This window comes from Hevea brasiliensis, chromosome 9 (assembly GCF_030052815.1).
Source record: "Hevea brasiliensis isolate MT/VB/25A 57/8 chromosome 9, ASM3005281v1, whole genome shotgun sequence".
Classification (NCBI taxonomy): Eukaryota; Viridiplantae; Streptophyta; class Magnoliopsida; order Malpighiales; family Euphorbiaceae; genus Hevea; species Hevea brasiliensis.
This window is the reverse complement of record NC_079501.1, coordinates 16,508,272-16,522,704: the sequence shown is the minus strand read 5'-3', so window position 1 is coordinate 16,522,704 and position 14,433 is coordinate 16,508,272. Positions and strand designations below refer to the sequence as shown.

Genomic DNA, 14,433 nt, shown 5'->3' with positions numbered 1-14,433 from the left:
TGATAGTCGTGACAGTGATAGCTAGATAGCGGTGATGACAATGTGAGGTAATGGTAGTGGCCAGGTGACGATAGAGGTGACAATAGTTAAGTAATGATAATGATGGTCAAGTGATGGCGATAACGATAATGATAATAAGATTATAATGGTAATAATGGTGGTGGTTGTGGTATGTAGGGATGGCAAAGAGTCGAGTTTTTGCGAGTACTCAATCCGATTGAATCTTAATAGAATGAGTTTGGGTATTATATAATCGGGTTTGGGACGAATTCGAATTTTACATGTTGGGTATCCATAATTGAAACATGTTTATATAAATACTTAATTAAATATAAAATATATATTTTTTATAATAATATTTATAAATTTTTATATTTTTTATTTTATATAAAATGGAATTTAAATATTTTATGAAATTATTAAAATTTTAAATATAAATTATTAATTAAAATAATTTTTTACACAAAATATTAATTAAAAAATATAAAATTAAACTGGTTTTGATTTTTTTTTATAATATTAATCGGGTTTGAAACGGGTTCGAGTAATTAAAAGTAAATTTAATTGGGTTTGGGACGAATTCAGGTTTTAATAATATTAATCAAGTTCGGATAAGGTGATTTTTACGGATATTTTACCCATTGCCATCCCTAGTGGTATGGTGATAGTGGTGACAGTGTAGGAATAGTGATAGTAATAGCAATGGTAACAAAATAATGGTCATGATAGTGATAATATTGATAATAAATAATAAAAATCAAAATAAATAATTATGATTATATCATTTTTATATGTAACGATCATTATATTATTTTAAATATAATTAATTATGTTATATAATTATCATTTTATTATGTTAATTTTTTTTTTATTATCAAATAACATAATCATAAATACAATATAATTATAAGAACGTTGTCATTTTAATTAGGCCATTTCAAATATACCCTTAAGTTAAAATCCTGTAAACACAGTCATGTGTGATGGCATAATTGCGTCAGCAGTCATATTACTTTTTACTGTTATGGTTAATGGCGCGGCAAGTGCATGTTCTTGAGTAACGGTATTTCAGGTTCTTCAGTTATGAGGCCGCGGAAAAAGGAAAAAAGTGAAGGGAATCCAATAACCCAACTTTACCATAATCATGCTTCCTATAAAAGAGTTATAGAGAGAAGCTTTGCTTATACAAAAGAAACCCTTAACCCTACCAAGGAATGTCCTACACCCAAAAAGTGCCCTAACAATATCGCCGAGTCTTGTAAAGCAAGGAATGGGCAATGCGTGCACTACTGTCCCTAGCTAATCGATACCCAACTCTTCTCTCTCTTTGTTAAATCCTTTCTTGTTTTAACTAATTTTTAATTAATTGGATCATTTGCATGTGCTAATTAATCATTGTTCTTAACTTGCTTTTTGCTTTTCTCCCATCACCGCCCATATGGCTTAAATATGATTATGTTGAATATACCATTAGAACCGATCTTTGAGCCGTTGAGTGTGGCTTCTTTTGCAACATTTTTTTCCATTTTCTTTTTCCTAGAAATAATGTATTGAAAATTGACATAATTCTTGCTAATTGCTACCCAGATTATTGGGTGACTATCAGATGCAGCATTTTCTTCTATTTCTTAAAAAAAAAAAAATAAAGGCAAAGAGACAGCGCTGCAGAGGATCCAACAAAGATCCTTCGTGGTTCTTCTAAATCCATCTACGCGTGCCACGTATACCTCGTGAGAATATACCCTCTTGTGAATGATTTAACAGAAACCTGACCACCGACGTTAACGGAAGCAGGATCTTGAAAAATTCTCCAGGGCTTTTCAGCCAATCACAGGCCTTGTTTGTCGATGGTGATTAACGGTTGGATTAGGTGTGTTACTATTATCATTTTTTAAAATTTTTACAATTATTTTATTCATTATTTAATTTATCTTATATCATTTTCATTAATTTATTAAAGTTTATTAATTTATTTAATAATAATAATAATTATTAATGATAAAATAAATTCATTTTTATAAAAAAAAGTATTATAAAACTCTTTAATAATAATTAATGAATAAAATAAATCTTATTTCTTTTTTTTCCACTTTTTTTCTTTTATTTTCAAATAAAAAGTAAAGAAATAAAAAAAATTTCCTTCTATTATTTTTACTCTCCTATAACATAATGTATTCCAACACATGAACGATAATGGATTAAAAATTTATAGGTATTCGGTCTAATTAAATCTTAAAAAAATAAATTTAAATAATATATAATTAGATATAGAATGAATTTAAATTTTACATTTTGATATCTAAATATATTTATATAAATAATTAATTAAATATAAAATATATATTTTTATAATAATATTTTATAAAATTATTAATTTTAAAATATAAATTTTCAATTAAAAATATATTAGAGTAATTAATAATAAATTTTATCAAGTTTTGAATATTTTTTTTTTGCAAATAAACTGTGTCTATCAAACATAGCGTAGGTTCCAAATAGCAATCACGAAGAGAATTTACCGTTACCGACGCATATTATTGTGGACCCCACAAAGGAGCAGACCCAGTGCCACGTTGGGCAAATAAACGGTCGCGTGCCTCGTGTACCTTTTGTGATCCTTACCGTTGATTGACAGCGTTCACTTCTTGTTTTGCAACTCCTCAACGTCTCTTGTCATTTTTATTTCTCTAATAATTGAGGACACATTACATCATATGATTAAATATTCAATTAAAACTGAAAAATAGCAAACTTTTAATTTTTTAAATAATTAGGACTATTTTACATGCAATCTCACTTTCCACGTGTGAAATTAGGGCTAATAATAATAATAATAAAAATTATGAAAGAAGGAGAAGTGTTATTGCAATTGTAAAGCTTATGATATACAATATTTATTTAATTAATTAATCAGTATATATACATATAAAAATACAACTAAAATCTCTAGAATTATTGTTTTAGGTGGCTGTGTTGTCAATTATTGTGATTAATGTTAGGTGGGGCAGGACCATTACAATTAATAACCCTGCACATGCAATTTAACCACAAAAGCTTTAATATTTATTTTGGCTATGGAGAAAGCAGTCAGTTATGTTAAGGGAAATTGGAAATGACACTTCAATTACCTTTTATAAATTCATCCTTGGATATTCTTCTCTAATAATAATAATAATACTTCTCCCTTGGATAAAATAATTCACTCTTTTAAGCAAGATTCATGTTGACCTTAATGATCCTCTGAATTATAATGATATTGGTGGCTACATAACGTACATTTCAGAAAAATAATAATAATAATTTATTATTTATTTTGTGATCAATGAGAAGATTGAAATCAATCCTTAAGGGTTTTGCCAGCTTTAATTTTGGTTTCAATCCAATTCCAATTCAATTTTGGTGGTTGAAAATTTTCATTTTTTTTTTATTTCAATTTGGTTTAAAACCAAACAATTAATTTCAATTTGATTTAATATTAATTTTAGTCATTCTAATTTTAAGCGATTTTAATTTTAGTTTGATTTCGATTTAAGATCAGATTTACCATATATTATGGTTGAAATTAAGGGCTTGATTAAGCATGATGCAAACTGTGGCTATATATCCAATTAATCAAGAATAATAAATTTTTAAGAAAAAAAAAAATTAATTGAGTTACAAGATGATATAATATGATGAAATGATTTTATTTATTTTTTATTTTTAAAGAAAAGGTGATCATGCAAAATCATATCCAAGTAATCAATTAATTGTTGGTGTAATTTCGCTACAAGTAGGGTTAACAAGGTCAACCTGCAGCCTTGTGGCCAAACACGATGTTGTCCTAAAATATAATTAACCACATATATAGAATATTAACCTAATTAATTAGCAATTAGAAAAAATAATTCCGAAATATCCGGAAATTAAGAGAGAAGGCGAGATGCAGCGACCACGGCCCCAGTGTTTAGGGTTTTCCCCACACTTTGTTCCGTCATTGATTCCATTAATTAATTGAAGGATACAAAGATATTCATTAAACATACAAAGCTTAATTCACTCAGCCGGAACCATTTCTATATCTAATTTTTATTTGCCCTCCTAATTAATTAATTAATTCCTAAGCATGCCTATGTGGGCTATCTATCAAACAAACAACATCACTACCCACCCCTCAAATCAGCCTTACTTTTTTTTTTTTTAAGTAAAAGGCAAAATCCATTATTTTTATTCCCCTAATAATATTTCATTGTGTTGTATATTGATTTTACATATTTTTCAATTTAAGGATATATATTTAGGACGTATTTACTGGTAAAAATTTTAAAAATTGAGAATTTTATTATAAAGTTTTTAAGAATTAAAATTAGATTGGAAAATTAAAATTTGTGATTTTTATTATTACTGCCAAGAAATTCTATTGTGTTTTTTCACTGAAGATGATGTGGGTATCATCCCATACACCATAATCAGGTTAAGACTCCTTTTTTACTTATTAATAATAATAATAAAAAAAAAAAGAATTACAAAGAAAATATAAGATTACAAAGAGTATCAAAGTGAAGTGAAGTGAAGTCCATGCTGATTTCATGGCACCCATTGGCATTGCCATTTGGTGGGTGGGTGGGTGGAAGTGGCACTATTTGTACATGTTAGAAGGACAATTAAAGAAATGAATATTATTTTGAGCTTGGAAATGGGTTGTCTCTTGTTGAATACAGATAAGAGATCTGTTCACAACAAAGATTTCAGCCAAGAAAGTTGGCAACGCAGATTGTAACGTGCATTTGTAACAAAACAATAGTAAAGGCTGGGTTTCATGGGACGCTTCCGTCTTCACGTGCCAACCTTCATTGTGGGCCAGGCCTACTCTTCCTATCAATATCAAAATTGCAATTTACACGTCACTCTTTTTTTTTTTTCTCTTGATATATAAAGATTTTCTTTTAAATAAATTATATGAAAAAAAGGGAATTAAATTAAATTTTTACAAAATCACAATCACAATCACGAAATGTATACATACAAAGTGCTGGGGGACTTTTAAGTAATTTAATATGAAAATAAAAAGACAAGCGCCGAGACAAAAGCAGTAAATTCGGCATTCTGGTGGTGTGCGTGCCACTTATAATTTCATTACAAGAATACCCCTGGTCAACATCCACAATCACAGGTCAAACCCGCCCTGCCTTTAAGACTTTACCAATGGCAGTGCCAGTTCACTAAAAATGTATATTTAATAATAAAAATAATAAATAATAAAAAAAAGAGAGATACCCAAATACTGTAAATACACTTTACTCTGTTCTTTAATAGGTTTGTTTACTTTTAGCTTTGTGCTAAACACTCACCAATGGCAGTCTCTGCTATGAGTTGAAAAATAATTGTATCAAATTCTTAAATTATTAATTAACATTATTTTGATATTAATAAATATTAATAAAACAGAAAAAAATGAATAATCTGATGAAGAATTTGAACCTGTTCAATAAAATTGAAGTAAAGTAAACCAGTTACTAACTCATTAGTCAACCTTGAAGAATAAAGGGCAAAAACAGAAGGTGCAGAAAAGGAAAGCTTGTTAGATTTACTGTTGCAATCACCCTCTTTTCCTTTTATGTCAGGGTTTTAGTTTTATTATCACTGCTTTAGTAGTTCACAGCCACGCGGTGATGACTATTGACACTTGTGAAGTGTGAGTGAATAGCTGCATACACATTTCTTATATATTATTGCTCTGCTAGGCTCATTGTCTGAAACCTGTGTGAAAGTGTGGAGTCCAAAGTGGCAATGAACTCTGTTGTTTTTGCTCCACAATAGACCAAGAAAACCACAACCTCGAATTCCCTTTCCTTTGTATTTTTATTTTCTCTCTCTTCCTGCTTTATTGTGAGGCTACAGAGAGCAAGTGAAGGGAAGAAACAAGAATGGGAACTAGCTCTAGCTCAGTTTCCAAGTTGTTGAGTTTGGTATGCTTGGTTATGTGTTTGGGTTCTCAGCTAGTCCAGTGTAGTGTGACCTATGATAGGAAGGCAATTGTGATTAATGGCCAAAGGAGAATCCTCTTCTCTGGCTCCATTCATTATCCCAGAAGCACCCCTGATGTATGCTAAAACTTTCCCATTTCTTCTTATTCTTCTTCTTCATTTCTTCTTAAAATTCGTTCCAGTATTCATTTTTTGCTGTTTTATCTAATTTTCTTGAGAAATGGGGACTCTGTAGATGTGGGAAGATCTGATACAGAAGGCGAAAGATGGAGGAGTTGATGTGGTTGAGACCTATGTCTTCTGGAATGTGCATGAGCCTACTCCTGGAAATGTACTTCTAATTACTCTGTCTCCCTCTGTGTGTGTTTTTAGGTCTCTACACACTGTTTTTTTGTTAATTTATTTTCTTATAATTTTTTTTTGCTGCGTGGATTATAGTACAATTTTGAAGGGAGATATGATCTGGTGAGATTCATAAAGACAATACAGAAAGCAGGCCTCTATGCTCATCTTCGGATTGGACCTTACGTTTGTGCAGAGTGGAATTTTGGGTACCTACCATTTCCCCTTCCTCTGGATCTGGCTCCTTCTCTTTCTCATTTTGGTTGTTTCGCAATTGGGTTTTGTGTTTTTAACCTTTTTTTCCTTGATTTTTGTTGACCAGTAATGCTAATTTGCATAGATTATTTTATTTACAGAGGGTTTCCTGTTTGGTTGAAGTATGTCCCAGGCATCAGCTTTAGAACAGACAATGAGCCTTTCAAGGTTTTCTACTTTCTTCCCTGTTTTATTTGTTTGTTAGTTTATTATACGGTTCCTCTCGATTAAATTACGAAATTAGTCAGAACAGAAAGATTGCAATTTAAGCAACATCTTGGATACAGTCGTAATAAAGGCCTTCATATGCTGTTGCAGAAAGCAATGCAAGGGTTCACTGAGAAGATTGTGGGCTTGATGAAGAGTGAAAATTTGTTCGAGTCCCAGGGTGGCCCCATTATACTCTCTCAGGTATGGTTTTGAGTATCCCATTTTGTGGCATGTTCTGTTGTTACTTGTTAGTTTAGTCAATTGAACTGTCTTGATGAGTTTAAATGCTAACAATAAGTTAGTGATTTTATAGTTAAAATAAGAAAAAAGAGGGTAGAAATCCCTTATTGCTTTAGATTTTATTACTTTGCAACTAGTTATGTTACTTACAAGGATTCCTGTTTTTCTTCTTTTTTTCTCAATCTTTCCTGTGAAATGTGCAGATCGAGAATGAGTATGGGTCACAAAGTAAGCTACTTGGTGCTGCTGGTTACAATTATATGACTTGGGCAGCAAATATGGCTGTTCAAACAGGAACTGGGGTCCCCTGGGTGATGTGCAAGGAAGAAGATGCCCCAGATCCGGTGGTAAGCAATTTGACACTTGACCAATTGAAGACTTAGAGTTAGTTTCCCATTGCATTGTTTCTCTATTAAAGTTAATCCGACTGAACGAGTAGTGACATGAGTCCATTACATTTTTTTTTTTGGTTTAATTGATAGATAAACACATGCAATGGATTTTACTGCGATTCATTCTCCCCCAACAAACCATACAAGCCTACAATTTGGACTGAGGCTTGGAGTGGATGGTATGCCTTTGCATGATTTGATTGGTTAGTGCAAATCCACCAATTTACCATGAATTGAAATTTGAACTAATTTTTCTTTGAAATAAATTGTGAAGGTTCACAGAGTTTGGTGGTCCAATTCACCAGCGTCCAGTCCAAGATTTGGCTTTCGCGGTTGCACGATTCATACAGAAAGGAGGATCCTTTGTTAATTACTACATGGTCAGCCCCTTTCCATTCTAAGCATGGAGAAAAGTTGGTATTAACTTCTATTTTGGTGAAACTGATTTACCATGTCATGTGAAACAGTACCATGGGGGGACCAATTTTGGCCGCAGTGCTGGAGGTCCTTTCATTACTACCAGTTATGACTATGATGCTCCAATAGATGAATATGGTAAGGATTCATAATTTGACATGTTTAAATCCGAATTAATTCTCTATGAAGCAAATCAACTTGATGATTGGTATTCCCCGTTGATAAGTTAGTAAATAAGCTTGAAGGACTCTGGTAGGTAATACCATTGATTGTACCAAAGAGGCAACCCCAGTAGTGGGGATGTCTCAGATGTTCTCTGTAAGTTACTGAGGAGCATCTTGTATGCCTTATCACAATATGACCAAACTAAAAATTATCAAGGTTTACTTCTGGAATTTAAGTGTGTTACCTTCTGTATTTCACATTAATCCTGCTTGATGAAATACAGCTAATTGCTTCTACTGTACAAATGTAATAGGTTTGATCAGGCAACCAAAGTATGGTCATTTAAAGGAGCTTCATAGGTCTGTTAAGATGTGTGAGAGAGCTTTAGTGTCAACTGATCCTATTGTGACACAATTAGGGACCTATCAACAGGTTTTCCCAACTCTTTGACACCCCTTATGTTCAGAAAGTTATGTAATTTGTTTCTGTTATACTGATTTGAGTAAATCTCTGATATTTCCCAGGCTCATGTGTACTCTTCAGAATCAGGAGATTGTGCAGCTTTTCTTGCAAACTATGATACAAAATCGGCTGCAAGGGTGTTGTTCAATAATATGCACTATAACTTGCCCCCTTGGTCCATCAGTATCCTTCCTGATTGCAGAAATGAGGTCTTTAATACTGCAAAGGTAAGCAATTTTTTTTCTATTACCTAGTGCAATTGTGACATGACATGATTATTTGCTACTTCACAAAGACTCAAGAACCAAAGAAAAGAAGAAGAAAAAGAACTCAAATTTTCAAGGGGACAATTTATTTCTGCTCCTTAGTTTTGGTTCTGTTCCTTCTAGGTTGGAGTTCAAACATCTCAAATGGAAATGTTGCCAGCAAATGCTGATATGCTTTCATGGGAGAGTTATGATGAAGATATTTCTTCTCTGGATGACAGCTCAACATTCACTGCTCTTGGTCTCTTGGAGCAGATAAATGTCACAAGGGATGCTAGTGACTACTTGTGGTACATCACTAGGTGAGACCGACTACCTCAGTGGCTCTCCCATGTCTGATATTTGCTCACCTGGAGATTTTAGCATGTATTAATTTTTATTGTTTTTCTGTCAATTTTTTACCCATGTCTTTTGACTCTAAATTCTAGAGTCATATAAAGATATAAATAGTTATCTTTACCTCACACTTCTCAATGTACCTGCAGTGTTGATATTGGTTCATCTGAATCCTTTCTACATGGAGGGGAACTTCCTACTCTCATTGTTCAATCAGCAGGCCACGCTGTGCATATCTTTGTTAATGGAGAGCTTTCAGGTATATAAATGCACATACATATTATATCTCCTACAGGTTGCCTTTTAATCTTATCAAGAATGTATCATTCTAGGTTCTGCTTTTGGAACAAGGGAGAATAGGAGGTTTACGTACACTGGAAAGGTCAATTTGCGTGCTGGAAAAAACAAAATTGCATTGCTGAGTGTCACTGTTGGATTGCAGGTTATTTTCTCTTCCCTACCTTAAACATTTGCGGATTGTTTAGTTCTTATAATATTAGGGATATGACATAGAGTAAGAGTTAGAAGTCTGTACAACTGAATTGGATACTTAATGAACAGTAAGTGGAGTCTCGACATGCTTATTGACAAATGCTTTTATCATGACAAGTTTTGTTATGGAAATATAGCAAACTGATTAATAAAAAACTTTATGCATGAGTGTGGTTTGGTTCTCAGTACTAACTAGCTGAAAAGAAAAAAGAAAACTAATGCCTTGTATCAAGCTCATTCTACGGTAGGGTGTTGAAACTCCTATCAGCATGTTTCATTCACATCTAATTTTGATAAATGGCTATGTCCACTGCCTAAGAATTTATGATGAATGTATCTTGTTTATATGAAGAATGTGGGTGGACACTTCGAGACATGGAACACAGGAATCCTAGGTCCGGTTGCATTGCATGGACTTGATCAGGGAAAATGGGATTTGTCCTGGCAAAAATGGACATATCAGGTTGCGGGTTCTGACCTCTCTATCTCATTATTTTATTGTTATTGAATAAAATCTTTCCCTGATTGATAAATATTTAAACAGGTTGGGCTGAAAGGTGAAGCCATGAACCTAGTTTCTCCAAATAGTGTTTCATCTGTTGGGTGGATGGAAGCATCGTTAGTTGCACAAAGACAGCAACCATTAACGTGGCATAAGGTATGAACTTCAAGTTGTTGCAGAAAATTACCATTTGTGTAGAAGATTCCAACTAAATCTGTTTAACTTTGTAGGCCTATTTCAATGCACCTGATGGGGATGAGCCATTGGCTTTGGACATGGAGGGTATGGGAAAGGGTCAAATATGGATTAATGGGCAGACTATAGGCAGATACTGGACTGCATACGCTACTGGTAATTGCAATGGGTGCAGCTATGCAGGAACATTCCGTCCTCTTAAGTGTCAGCTTGGTTGTGGTCAACCAACCCAGCGATGGTAATTACTCAAAAGATGGTGATATGCTGCAATTTTATAAGAAAAAAAAATCATTTAGTGACAATAATTCAATTCCCAGGTACCATGTGCCTCGGTCGTGGTTGAAGCCAACCCAAAATCTCTTGGTAGTTTTTGAGGAACTTGGAGGGAATCCCTCTAGAATTTCTCTTGTGAAGAGAACAATGACCACTGTGTGTGCTGAGGTCGCTGAGTTTCATCCAACTATTAAGAATTGGCACATTGAGAGCTATGGAAGAGCAGAAGAGTTCCATAGCCCCAAGGTTCACCTTCGGTGTAGCCTAGGCCAATCCATTTCTTCCATTAAATTTGCAAGCTTTGGAACTCCTTTGGGAACTTGTGGGAGTTACCAGCAAGGACCTTGCCACGCTCCAGCTTCATACGATATCATTGAGAAGGTACTTTTAACATTACTCTCTTATTTGTCCAATCTCTAAGCATATAGAGTCTTTTCACCATGTTCTGTTTCTTTTTGACAGAAATGCATGGGGAAGCAGAGATGTACAGTCACCATATCCAACAGTAACTTTGGCCAAGATCCATGTCCAAATGTTTTGAAGCGATTGTCTGTTGAAGCTATCTGTGCTCCAAATAATTTGAGGGGTTAATTAGGGAAAAATTTGAGAAAATGCTAATTTATATTGCATCTAGTAATTTAACTACACATTACCAGCAGAAGAAGCAAGCAAGAATAATAAGGAAGACAACAGGAAAGGTTTTTCTTAGTTAGATAAGTGTAGTGCCATACTTTTTCAAAGTTGGAGAAGCTGTGGCAAAAGGCGTTTTGTTCTCAATTAGTGCTTAATTTAAGTGGGTTAATGTACTACTGTAAATTAGTGGCTGTTAGATAGGTGAGTTGGAAAATCCCTAGGTTCCTGCAATTGAGGGCCTATGGTGAATTTGAAGCCCCAGTCCGCAGCCCTTTTAACTGTGGGCACTGGGAAAATAGGTGTTTTCAGTTATCCAGTTGTGTGATTTGATTTTATGTTTTTATCAAGGGGGTAAAATCAAACCCCAAGTTTGTTCAAGTTGGGAATGGATCCTGACCATTGTTTTCTGTGCAATTTCCTGCTGAAATTTAAAAGAGCTTTCTGTTCATTGTCGTTTACATACACTTAAGTAGCAGAAACAATATGGTCTGTAAACTTGACTTTCTCCAGGATGCTTTTGCATTCATTTTCTGTGCACCCAACGGCTGCAAACAACTGACCGAGAAAACCTTCATCCGCTTCCAAGTTTGCTGGAGCAATTGTGCACACATCACACCTCGTATCAGTCTCAGTCTGGCAAAATTTCCCATCCCATCGGAAGAGTAACCAGCAGATGCCAAATTGAGAAGCAGACAAAAAGCCCTAGCTGTTAAAAGTATACCAAATAGTTCTCAAAGCTTTCAGCACCCACTCCCTGTTTGCACAACTCAATGCTCTTGCCTGTTGCCCATGGACAGAAAACCTATGCATTAGATGTCTAAACTCTAAATTCAGTTTCTACAACAATAATAATTCAGCACTACCGACAGTGGTAGCTAAGTGGTTAACTTGGTAAGATGGGCTTGTCCTACCTCAGTTCGACTCTCCACTACCATGATGACTAAATGAGTGCCATGGAGAAAGTAGTGAGTTGTCCAATGTTTCGTCTTACTGAGTGCTACCTTGAGTTCAATGCTACCTTGAGTTTAGTGGTAGGTCTCTTCCTATGAGGTTAGGTTAAATTGAGGACATCAATCGGTGTCCCGGACCTCAAGCATAAGAAAGTTATATCATTGAAGAGTTCTATTTTTGCTATTAAATAATAATAATAATAATAATAATAATAATAATAATAATAATAATAATAATCCAGCTACTCCTTGCCATGAGTTGTTGAAAGGAACACCATTGATACATGACCACAGCAATCCAAATTGGATCATAGGGGTGCATCCGCAAAAATACACATACATTCATCAGCCAAACACAAATGTGCGTGCAGCATGCTGCGAAAATATAAAATGATTGTTTGGCATTTCATAGCGTGCATTCAAAGGTGGTTATTTGGCTCGTTATGCAACATTCTCTTATATCAATAAGCAGGCACAGATAACATAACAAAATACAGATAACATATATTTAGAAATCATTAAAATAAAAAAATAAAAAAAATTGAAAGTTTTGTTTTGAGACTTTGCTACTGATGTCTCATGATTTTTTTTTTCTTAAAATTGATGAAAGTTAACTATATTTGAATGGAAGATGAGTAGGTTCATGGGTTTTAAAGGGCAGTTGTTTTGTTGTTTTAAAGCTTCGACAACAATGAGGGACGATGAGAGCAAAATAACAGTTTTAATTTTCTCTATATTCTTTTGCGATTTGAGCAGTACTTTTGGGTTTGTTAATTTGATTCAAGCTTGGAGACAGTAGATGAGCCTAAAGCGGCTGGAAAAGAGGAAGGAGAGTGACCGGAGGAGACCTACTTTCTCCCTCATAAAACAAAATGCAGCTCTCTCCTCTCCAGTACGCCGTGAATCACCCTAAAATCCTAGAATTTCCTTTTTCTTTTTATCTATCCTCTAGATCTGCCTTCTTGTTTAACAACCAATTAAGTTTATACCCCAATATAAACATAAAAAGGCCGCAATGTAAACATAAAACTGTAAGTTTAGCTAATGTAAAATAATCTAATGATTTATATAAATTTAAATTTAAATGAATTAAATTATAATTTAATTAATACTCACATGTGGCACTTTCCTTAAAAAATTTATTACGTGTCACATTTCATAAATATTCTTATTTAATATAATAATGAAATAATAATTATTTAATTATTAATTTTTTTATAAAATTTTTATTTAATATTTCTTAAACTTTTGAATATTTTATTTCATTATAATTATATATATCAAATGCAATTATAATTAATATTTTAATTATCTATATTTTATTATTATTAATTTTTAACAGAATTATTTTAAAATTTTAATTAAATATCTATTTTTTAAGTAAAACTATATTTTTAGATAGAAGTAGAATTTCAAAGACAAATTACAAATATGATTGGATAGAAAATTTAATTACAAATAAAAATGATTAAAAAAAATAAAATTACAATATTAAAATTATAGAATTTATCTTTTGAAAAATAATATGTATTTTTAATATTTATTACATTAATAGAAAATGATGATATTTTAAATTCATAATATTTATGAAATGTATTTATTTTATATTATAAATTTATATAAATTGATAACATTTTTGTTAAAGAATTATTTTATAAAAAATATATCAAATTAATAAAAAAATTTACCCTTGAATATAATATTTTTTTTTAAATAATATAATAGAATGTTATTTTTAACTAAGAATAATGTTATATATTATCATTATTATTAAAATTAAATAATCCAATTCATTATTAGTAATTTAATATTTTCATTATATTAATCATAAAAAATATTCCATTTTTATATTTTTAAAATAATATTATTTTTTCATTAATCTAATATATTTTCTATAATTTACAAAAAATAAATATTAATTTATATAAATTATAAGATAAAATATGAATATTTTATGAAATTTAAATTATTTTTTAAATAAAGTGTTTTTGTTGCATTTTAAACGAAATAATCATGAAAATTACTATTAATATATATAAAAAAAATTAAATAGGTCTTTGATTAATTATATCATAAATTAATTAAAAATTTATTTAAATTAAATTAAATTAAATAAGAGAAAAATTTTAATTTAAAATTAATTTAATAGTAATAATTTATTTTATCTAAAATAAAATTAAAAATTAAATTAAAAAATATAAATTATAAATTACCCATGCATAATATAGGCATTATACTAACTTAACATGCTATCAGAACTCAAAATGAATGTAACTCTTTAATGTTTTTTTTATTTATTTCGATGTTTTTTTCAAAAAAGGAAAAAAAACCATTAAA

The 14,433-nt window shown here is 31.8% G+C and overlaps 1 protein-coding gene across 1 annotated transcript; it reads left to right on the top strand.

Moving 5' to 3' along the window:
- The first annotated feature begins 5,630 nt into the window (after positions 1 to 5,630).
- On the top strand, positions 5,631 to 11,594 carry LOC110639575 (beta-galactosidase 3). Its single transcript, XM_021790578.2, has 19 exons — positions 5,631 to 6,083; positions 6,202 to 6,297; positions 6,405 to 6,517; positions 6,665 to 6,731; positions 6,882 to 6,974; positions 7,217 to 7,360; positions 7,496 to 7,584; positions 7,680 to 7,785; positions 7,873 to 7,960; positions 8,301 to 8,419; positions 8,512 to 8,676; positions 8,839 to 9,017; positions 9,201 to 9,310; positions 9,384 to 9,493; positions 9,896 to 10,006; positions 10,088 to 10,201; positions 10,276 to 10,478; positions 10,558 to 10,894; positions 10,976 to 11,594. The coding sequence occupies exons 1-19, from the start codon at positions 5,907 to 5,909 to the stop codon at positions 11,102 to 11,104; spliced, it is 2,550 nt and encodes an 849-aa protein (XP_021646270.2). The 5' UTR covers positions 5,631 to 5,906; the 3' UTR covers positions 11,105 to 11,594.
- Positions 11,595 to 14,433: the final 2,839 nt, after the last annotated feature.

Bases quoted from the DNA above. Each gene is read 5' to 3' on its own strand.
- LOC110639575 (XM_021790578.2), top strand. From the start codon at position 5,907: ATGGGAACTAGCTCTAGCTCAGTTTCCAAGTTGTTGAGTTTGGTATGC. The intron at 8,677-8,838 runs GTAAGCAATTTT...TGTTCCTTCTAG, and splicing joins AGGTCTTTAATACTGCAAAG to GTTGGAGTTCAAACATCTCA. The intron at 9,311-9,383 runs GTATATAAATGC...GTATCATTCTAG, and splicing joins TGTTAATGGAGAGCTTTCAG to GTTCTGCTTTTGGAACAAGG.